This window comes from Hyalella azteca, unplaced genomic scaffold, assembly GCF_000764305.2.
Source record: "Hyalella azteca isolate HAZT.00-mixed unplaced genomic scaffold, Hazt_2.0.2 contig11104, whole genome shotgun sequence".
Classification (NCBI taxonomy): domain Eukaryota; kingdom Metazoa; phylum Arthropoda; class Malacostraca; order Amphipoda; family Hyalellidae; genus Hyalella; species Hyalella azteca.
The window spans coordinates 597,519-607,730 of record NW_025941113.1 but is presented as its reverse complement, the minus strand read 5'-3'; the positions used below and the strand labels follow the sequence as shown (position 1 = coordinate 607,730).

Below are 10,212 nucleotides of genomic sequence, written 5' to 3'. Positions count from 1 at the left end.
GACAACATCCAGAAGGATACTACTAAAGGCCGAATGGGCGCACGCTGCCTGGCAGCTTTCACAGCTACACCGCAACATCGCGCGAGCTTCGAACGGTGGAATGAGTCGCAATCATGCAAGCATGGATTGAAATTACAACTATCGTATTAGCGCTATTGATTCATGAAATACAACTTCCGTTCCTCAAGTCTTGAATTTGCAAATGCATCTCTACGGGGATAAAATGTTACTATATAGAAGTTGATCGTTGAACGTAGTGGGGAATTCAAAGTAAAAATCATATACTATATTGAGGTTGAAATTTGCCAAGAGGCAAATAATTGTGATACCGTTGCAATGCAGCCCATATTATGAAATAAAGGTAATAACAACGTTATTCCTTCACATTTTATCATTTGTGTCCATATAATTGAAAATAGTGGAAGGTGTTTGTTAACTTAGGAGGGAATTGACAGCCGTAAAATGTCCGAGAGGTATATAAATATCGCCCATCACCTAATACGGATGAATTATATTTTCCTTATGATTCCCACCCGAAAAATACTAATTTGCAAGAACTGGGTTCTAGCAGCGGTTGAAGTCTCGGACAAACAATTTGTCCAAGACGTCAGCGACGTCGTAAGCATGGTTGAACTATATACTTCTACTAGTTCAACCATGGTCGTAAGCATCTTACTTCTCACTGCTTCCGCCATCTAGAGCTTTAGGCAGCTGAATGTTCGTTTTGTATAACCTACCATAGAGACTATGAATTAAATGCACACGCTAATGAGATCCGTTGTATTTTTCGCACGGATATCTCGCGTTTTAGCGGCAATCTACTCATAACACAAAAAGCGATACCGTGGCCAATCACAAATTTAATAGCTATAGTTCGTGGTTTTGCCATGCTAAATACATAGCTGCCGCTATAAGCTAGCTGGATGTCAAACGCGAGAGGTACTTCTGACGAAATTCACAGAAAGTATGCTAGAGTGTTATGTATATTTATATTATCAAAATGATTAATACTAACTGCATTTGTATCAAACACATTCTATTAGGAAATTTTACAACTTATAATGATATAAAACGAGATATTGAAGATATTACTCCCAAATTTTGGTGGGTAAGGCTGAAGTTAGGTCACTGATAACTAAATTCAGAAAAAAAAATAAAAATTTCATCTATTAGTTCGCGAAAAATACGATAATAAAGAAAATAAATCAGACGGATGTCGTTTTGCTAATAATAACGATACATATTGGAGGTTCATACAACACGGCATACATGTAAAATATCAATGATTGGAAATTGCTAGCGTGTATTAGCGCGTCAACTTGCAGGGAAAATCCCAGCCTCGCGGAGTGTAAACGTCGGCAATCACCGCCTGAACTGAACATTCCTGATAACTTTTTTCGCCTTTTTGAGGATAATAACGTTTACAGAAATGTAAATTTAACAAAATTTATTAATGAAAGTCAACATTAGGTTGCTGCTTCGTAATAAGAAATAAAGAAAAATAAAAAATGTGATATATGCAGGGCAAGCTAAACAAAGTAGAAAAGCTAAAGAAATATTCAGTCAAAAATCAATTCCAATATAATTCTAATAGATTCTTTCAATTTTCAATAAAATCTTGACCAATGGTTCAGCGAACAACGCATAGAATTGTAGATTCTACAAATGAGACCATAAAATAACGAAAGACCATCGCGAGCAAATTAGTGGAAAATTTAGATGGTTAAAAAACATTTGAAGGCAGAGATTTTTAAACAACAGAAATTCCGTAAAATAAAATTGATAATGAAAAATTAGAAAAAAACAGGAGCCACATATATGCCCAGACTCTGAGGAAAGTGTAGTCATGATGCCCTTAGTGTGCACCGTACACCACACTGCCGGCCCTCGGTTAATTACCAGCCATTGAAGGTGCTGGTGACCAACACTGCCAGCACGTGAATACAAAAGGGACTTTCATGTGTGGAGGGGACGAAAAGACTTGTGAAGGATCAAGGCAATAAAGATTAATGATTAGTCAGCTGAATATGTATGAATCATTTAGGTAGGATAATCAATAGATGGACACAATGGTTAGGATAAATCTTAGTGTAAATGAGAGATGATATTCAAGTTGTTGTGACTTGGAAAGGGTATGGGTCTAGGAAAAAAAATCTAACAATAGGGTAAGAAAAGTAATTACGATAAATTATTCTGCGAGCAGTCAACTAAATATATAATATTACATCTAATCCTAGAAAAAGTTATCTTCAACTCGAGTCTCCAAGCTCTGTCATACAAAAAGCCTGACAGCCAATGAAGTATGAAAAACATTTAACATTTTAGCGCCAGAAAGTGTCTGAACTTACTCGCGCAAGGGCAGTTAAAAATACATGAACGTACTATCAAATGGGTTAGCTACATCATAGCGTTTTCTGATGCAATAACCACGAACAAATTTGCTTAGAAACACAAGCTAGCAAACAGTACCGCGCGTCCAACATTCAAGTTCAAGAACGCGATATGCGTTTTAATGTAAAGCCTATTGATAGCAAAGATAAATTGTTCAATCAAAAAAAGCATACAAATAGCGCCACAATTTTAGCGTAGCATTCATATTCGTTTTGGATGATTAAGCTAAACCAACTCAAGGGAAAGTCAGAATATAAACGCAACAAGAACCACGCGCAGTTCTCAAGAGTTATAAGCTCTACTATTGAATGTAGAGATATTCATTTCTCCAGAACGTACGATTTAAAATAGAAGTTAATCACTCGAACACTGCCAAACGAAGCTAAAATGTACAGACAAAAGGCATATATTGATAATAGATGAGGTTAAGGCTACTTGAGCATCGACTGCACACTGTCCTTGACGGAAGTTACGGCACTCATTGTATTGTCTCGTATAATCTTTGCCCAAACGGGGCCGACGTTGTAAAGGTAGCCTATGAGCGAGTGCATCAACTGCCGTATGTAGGCAATGGCTGAGACTGTGAACTCGCATAGCGCGTTCCAAGCTGACCTCACCGTGGGATTCTTCAGCAGCTCCGTCCACCACTCCTGCAATTACGTCATGTTGTTAACTGGACCGCGCTTAAAAGGTCGTCTTATATACATGCTTTTTTGTTCGAGTTAAACTTCAGAAATAAAAAAATTTAAATAATTAAGATTACCATAAAAGAAACACAGGTGATGAGCACGCGGGAAATAAGTTGAATGAACGGGTTCATACTTACCTTAGAATTTCAACCACCAATCTGTGAATATCGAAATCAATCAATCGATAATGTCAATCTATGGTAAAGTAGATACAATTATCAAGTTGTAACATGTAGGACCAATCTAATGATCTTAATCATAAATACAATTAAACTGATCACATGAATAAAGATATCATAAATCTGGGTTTGATCACATTAGCCTAGTGTGTACTAGCATTCACACATACCTGGAGTTTATTCAAAATGGCGTAGCAGAAAGTGACAGTGGCGTCCCACATGCCTTGCCAGTCCTGCTTCAGCAGCCACTCGTACACAGCACCGCATTGAACTGTTGTCCACTCATATGCTTGTCTGCTCACGCGCGACACTTGCGAAGTGTATGGCGTTAGATCTCCAGTGTAGACCTCGAGGTAATCTTGAGCTGCGTAAGCTGTCTTCTGCACTGCGTCACCAGCGTAGCCAAGGGAGACGCTGGCACTCTTGTACATGACTTGTCCAGTTTTCTTCAAGTTTTCAGGCTGGAGCGCTTCGGCGGTCAAATTCTGGAGTTTTTGGAAACTCTTTTGGAAGCGGGGAACAGCAGCCTGCCAACCTGCCTGGCTGTAGTCCCCTTCCAGGTGGAGGTGTAGGCACCAGCCTGCAGCTGTGGCAATGCAGGCCATCAGCATCAGGTTTATTAGACCCATGAATGAACACCAGCTGCTGCCACTGCTCCTCTCACCTGCAAAAAACAGACCATAAGCATTTGAACAAGCAAATAACACATAATTTATAATTTCTAATATGCATATCTAACAATTTGAAAATTACTGAGTTTAGTTTTTCACATGATATAAATAATTACTATACAAAATATCTACAATAAATATTATCGTGACTGGAGTATGACACTCTTACATGAACTGAGAGATGAGCTTAGCTTCAACTTCAACAGCCAGAAAATCCTATAAAAAAGGATAAATAATTAAATCCATGCGATAGATAATCTGAGACAATTTTTACCAGCAGCCTGTCTTCTATTCTTGTTGTTGGATGATTTCGAAGTAAAGGAGCCTCCACTGCTGCCAGTATTCCTTGTGGAAGAGTTAGTTTCAACTTGAGTCTTTGTTTGTTTCTTTTCAGGCTGCTTGTCTTTCTTCACAGTTTTCTTCTCAGTTCTCTGACGCAGCGCATCAGATTCCACCTTTTGCTGCTGCTGTTGTTGCTGTTGTTCATGAGCCTCTGCAGTGATAACAAATTCCCTGATGTATGTATACTTTTCAAGTTTATCGACATGAATTATGTCATTAGTGATTATTGCACTCAGAACAACCATATTAGACATTAATTATTCAAAAAAATTAATGTAAAAAAAGGAAAGCAAACATTTCACTTGAATAATCCATGATGAAACATCAGCAAGCATAAGAGACAAAAAACTGTCTCATTCAAGAGAAATAGGCAAGTGTCTCAGAATTGCAAGCACGAGTTGATAACAATTACTAATTAAAGCAACCAGGGTATTGCATCAAGTGCATTATTTGAGTTAATAATTAAAATGTATAGAAGTAAAACATACCCTTAGCTTTGTTGGCCATCTCTTGACTGAGAGCAAGATTTTTCTCTCTGGTAAAATGAGCAATAAGTTTTTTAGCAGCACTCTCACACTCCTTCTGAGTTAGACACTGGCCAATTATTTTCTGCAGCTCAGGATTCAGAGGATTATTTTTAATATCCAAAAACCGGAGATGCTTCAGGTGATGCAGAGATGGAGGAAGGTCTTTCAGCTGCAAGAAAATATTTGACATTGAAATTCAAAATCACATTTTAATGAATGTGAATGAATAATGAATTAATAATTCAAGACTAGAACATTCACAAGTTAGGATGCACAGTGACTCATTTAAGAACTAGTGGCAACACAGGATCAAACTGGAAAGTATTTATTGTTATAAAAAAATTAATGCCCTTCCATCTTGGAAAAACGCACACTATTATTGAGAATAAAATTCTTAATAACTGTCAATCATTGACTTTGATAGAAGCTCATCCCCACACATACAAATTTTGAATAAAGTTGGTTCTGACCTGATTGTTGTAGAGGTCTAGATGCTTCAGATTAACCAAGAGATGGAAAGTTGATGGTAAAGAAGTTAACTTATTGGAGGAAAGATCAAGCTTGACCAGATGAGTCAGTTGAGATCCAAAGTTTGATGGGAGATTCCTGAGTAGGTTGTTAGAAAGATCCAAGGTTGTAGCACGAGGGACGCTTGCCTGTAAAATACAGTTTATTCATGACACATCTAGAACAGTTAAAAAAAATAGAATATGGTAATGACAGAATATCTCCCATGATCATGAACTGAAAATTCTCACAAAACCAAGTCAAAATAATTTCTGAAAGTAGATTTTTATTCTTTTTTAAATTTAGCATCATGGTAATAGAAATTTTCTCCTTATTTTGTGATTTATATCAATCAAATTTTGAGTTCACTTTTAAGAATTCATTATTTACTAGCTACTTAGCAACCTGCAATCAATAAAATATATACTTGGCAAACACTTCAGGTAAATCAGCCAAAAATGTGTATGTAAGGCACTGGAATAAAATCAATAAATAATAGTAAAAATTAGGTGGAGCTGTGTATTTTTATCAATTTTTTTAAACCTTCCATGAACTGATCATTCTTTCAAAATGTGAAAAAATCTGCCTGACATACCTGATTGAGTATGTAATGTAGGTAAGCTAGGTTGTTAAAATGTTAAGATTACATAATATCTATTAAATAACTGGGATCAATGGGTGAAAAAACTTTTTGGAACAATTGGTGGGAGCAATTTTTTAATTGAGAAGTCAAATCCATAATAACAAAGTTATGGTAACACATTTAACAGTCAAAGTTATAAATTATATATTAAGGTCACCATCACATCTCATGATCTCACAATAACTTGTGCTAGTATCCAAATCATCAAATGTATTCCTAAAACAATACCACCTCAAAATTTTGATGTCATAGTGTTGATACGCAGACTGCACTCACTGCAGAGAAGTGTGTTGATATGCAGAGAAATGTGTTGATAAGCATAGAAATGTGTTGATACGCAGAAATTTGTTAATATGCAGAGAAATGTGTTGATACGCAGAAATGTGTTGATACGCAAAAATGTGTTTAGTGGTGAATGAAAATTTTAGAAAGCAGTTAGTTTTAAATTCCATTTTCTACTTCAAAGTGTCATTTAATTTCTACTATGATAGCAGATAGTGCTGGACTGCTGGTTTCAAGAATACTTCACTGTTCACTCAGTTGTCAGTTCACTGGTCTACTCTTAAAAAAAAGTCTCATACCTATTTGCCAGTGCCACTAAGCTAAGGATGTGATTTGTAAATTTGAAAAACTGGCTGCCTACATTTTAGTGATTTTACATGTGAAGTGGCATAAATTGATCTTTTTTTCTCAGACTGGAAACACTTACAGTAGGTACTTGAATTAGTATTTCTGCTAGAAATTCAAACTACCTACTATTACGAAACTTTATTTACTACTGTGCCTGAAAAAGTAAAACTAAAAGATAGCTAACTGATCAAACTTCTGCCATGTGATGCACAAAAAAAGGATAGGTATTAATGTTATTACACATTTGAATACAAATTGTGACTTTCGTAGAAAAACGTTATTAAATATTAAAAATTCATTATTAGGCTCAACTTCTATATACTAGACCTATTTTGTAAACACTATTACGATAATTTAAAGATCGTTCGACTTCGACCGGCAGACTTACGATGTCTTTCAATGGAACTTCTTTTAAATTCATCATACTCAAGTCCAGTTGATCATCATCAAGTTTTTCTCGAATGTTGTTTATAGCCATACTGATGGACAAAATTAGTGATGAAGCAGGGAAAATGAAAGCTGAAAACCTTTAACGCTATAAACAAATAGTTACCGAGCAACGACGAGGCGAAGTGTCAGTGGCTTTTAAACCATCTCCTGCCAGACGTTTTTTTTTACAAACCTAGGGCTACTGAACTGAGGAGAAATTTTGACCCTATATTAATCAACAAAAATGAGTAAGTTTCATCTAAAGACTTTTTCTTAAAAAAAGGCTACTTAGCACAGTAATAATAAAAATCATTTAATCAATGATCAGAATTCGTTTAAATTTGTGAGTTCGCGAAGCCGATTAAATACCTAGGATTATGTTTTTTATTGATTTGATCAATATTATAATCGTTCTTTGATTACAATATTGGGAAGAATGTAAGCTTCTTGGTGAAAATGTTAATAACCAGGTCCAGAAATGAAAAGATACTGGGTAGGCCCTGATTTCAAAAAATTATTGTTTGTTTAAATGTGAGCAAGGTCTATTTTTAGTACATAATTGGAAATAACATTAAAATATCTCGTATCTGGTACGTGCATAAAATACGTATGTTTCGTTCTCAAGGGTAACATGTCACATTACTGCCCGATTGATGTCGTTTGAAAGTGTTAAATGTCTTCTAGAAAATGCAAGACAGAATGATGTTGTTTAACACTCTTGGTGCTCGCGAGACACGTAGACAAAGAAAAAGTTAATCAATTTAACCTTTACTGGTATCAGTATTCAAATGGATGACTTAGTCAAATGGTAAAATCAACTTGAAACAAAGAACAACTTTAATTCAATATAGAAATAATTATACTTATGTACAACAGTGCAGCGGTTTATAAAGGCTGTTATACAATATTCCATAAATAAAAAATCCGTCACATTCACATCATCGCAGTAAACAAAAATCACAGATGAGAATATAAAATTGTATGTTAAAAACATGTAGAAAAAGCAGCTTTGAAACTTTGATCGGATATCCATAGCAGGTTTTCCAGGCATAATTTACCGAATCGACACTTCTCCGGACGCGCCTGCGGACTCAAACGCAAAATCTACCTGGTGCATAATTTTGCCTACTCGAAACCATTCAAGACCCAATTAAAAAAGAAGCTATTTATTCACACTTCACTCGTGCGTACGATGTCAGAATCTTTTGTGCTCTTCGTTTTTCCTTGGAACGCTAAACACCAAGTTTAGCAAGTTTTCCACGCACCAGTTTTAAAAACGATCTTATTTACAATGAAACTTGTTATTCACAGCACATTCCGAGCGTTGGCAGAATTTTTCTGTTCACTTCAATTTCATTTTACGTTTGAAATGATAATTTTAGCACGTTTTCCTAGGATAAGGTTTTGAAATATAAACCGATTCTGATATACTTAACAACAAATTTCATTATTCACAAGGCACTTCTGCGAACGTTGTTAGAATATTTTTTTGTTTGCTCTGTTTTCACGTAGTGCGCTAATCGCAAAGTTTCTGCTCCTTTTCGGTGGGCCGGGGCCTTTGCATGCCCAGCTAATTAAGCGTTTTGCGCGCTATTAATTCTTACAACACTCGCATGAGTATCTTATTGTGAATAAATATCTTCATTGTTACATGATAAAATTCCGAAAATCGGATCGTTATGAGAAATTAAGTGCAAAAACACGAGCGAAAAATTGGCGTCAAGCGAACTAATTAAAAACGAACAGGAACAATATAGTAATATAAAAAATAAAATGAAACAAAATCTGACAACGCAAGCAGGAGTGTACTGTTAATAAATGGCTTCGTTTTATCTGTTATTGACAATTTTGTGCGTGGAAAACCTGCTATAAAAATTGTTCCCAGAAATTCGTTCTAAGCCATGGAACAAATTTCTACCCAACCAAGGGCAAGTGTCTAAGGTTAGAATACAGTAAATAAAATTGTCCTAGTAACCTCTCAAGATGAAGGGCATGGGGATTGTCCAACACAGAAGCGTTTCCTGTATGAAGTTCACGAAGCACGATAAAACCTAATATGAAAGATAATTGTTCAGAATCGTGAAGGACTAAAATATTTCAAATCTATAGTCCCTAAAAATCGGCCGTAGCGGACAGACATGGCCATGGTGATTCAACAATAATTTGAATCAATTCGCACTTTAAATTGCGAAATAGCGCGGATCTGTTATACATAATATTTTCTCAAAAATTTATTGAGAAATGAAAAATTTTCAGAAAAAGCGAATTTACTTATAATCTATGAACAAAAATAAAATGAATAACATAAATAGTTAATAAAAAATAATATAGGCAACCGAAATACTACTGCGCCTAATTTCCATAAATAATCAAGATGCAACAGGGAAAGTTTTCCCGTGCAAATATGATAGAAGCCATGGAATGTGCTAAGAACAGGAAGATATTGTAAGTTTGTAACACAATGCGAGACATCACACCTTTCATTTTTCTCTACGCCTCTTACCATCGAAAACGTTTCCCTGTGCTTCTTTGATATGAACGGAGGAAGGAGGAGGGGCGTTTTCCAAGGCTGAACTAGTATGGGCGTTGTAGATATAACGTAATCCGAAGTAATCAATTTTTATGAAAATATTCTCAGTTTCTATGCAGATAAGGCAAGTTATTAGAGATATGCTGCTGACAAGAACAGTTACCTATACAAAAATGCTCAGAAATCAATCAATTCTGAAGTCAGACGGAGAATAATTGCTGACGCAATATATAAATTCACGCCTTAGCGGACATGCATTAAATTTTTAAAATTCAGGTACATTAATGGTCATTTTAGTTGATCAGAAAGAAAATATTCCTCTTGTTTAAATCGATGAAATAGCAAAAAGAAAATCGCGAACAAACTGCAACATTGAAGCTTTAAGTACAATATTTAAAATATTATTGGTGAGAATTACCAGTCAATGACGGTTGAGAAGCTTTGTAGTTGTTGACTTCAATAACTTCATCCAGTAGAATATTCAATATCCAAAACATCTGCTGCAAATTTTCTCACAGCTTTGAAATACTCGAGTTTCCATCGAGTATTATGATCTAAAAAATCTTAAAAAAATACATATTGCTAGCCGCTATCATACCGCTGATCTTACTTGTGTAATGGCGGGGCATTAAGTGAACAAGCGACTTTTGGACCATATGAAAAAAGCACTAGGA

General features: G+C 35.5%; 1 protein-coding gene across 1 annotated transcript; it reads right to left on the bottom strand.

Annotated features, from left to right (window-relative positions):
• Positions 1-1,430: 1,430 nt before the first annotated feature.
• LOC108674552 (leucine-rich repeat-containing protein 59) lies at positions 1,431-7,126 on the bottom strand. The gene is made up of 6 exons (XM_018162514.2): positions 6,968-7,126; positions 5,270-5,455; positions 4,761-4,968; positions 4,205-4,423; positions 3,430-3,923; positions 1,431-3,041 (listed from the first exon to the last, which is right to left on the bottom strand). The coding sequence occupies exons 1-6, from the start codon at positions 7,055-7,057 to the stop codon at positions 2,823-2,825; spliced, it is 1,416 nt and encodes a 471-aa protein (XP_018018003.1). The 5' UTR covers positions 7,058-7,126; the 3' UTR covers positions 1,431-2,822.
• Positions 7,127-10,212: the final 3,086 nt, after the last annotated feature.

Bases quoted from the DNA above. Each gene is read 5' to 3' on its own strand.
- LOC108674552 (XM_018162514.2), bottom strand. From the start codon at position 7,057: ATGGCTATAAACAACATTCGAGAAAAACTTGATGATGATCAACTGGAC. The intron at 5,456-6,967 runs GTAAGTCTGCCG...TGTATTTTACAG, and splicing joins AAGTTCCATTGAAAGACATC to GCAAGCGTCCCTCGTGCTAC. The intron at 3,042-3,429 runs GTATGTGTGAAT...ACGTAATTGCAG, and splicing joins CCATTTTGAATAAACTCCAG to GAGTGGTGGACGGAGCTGCT.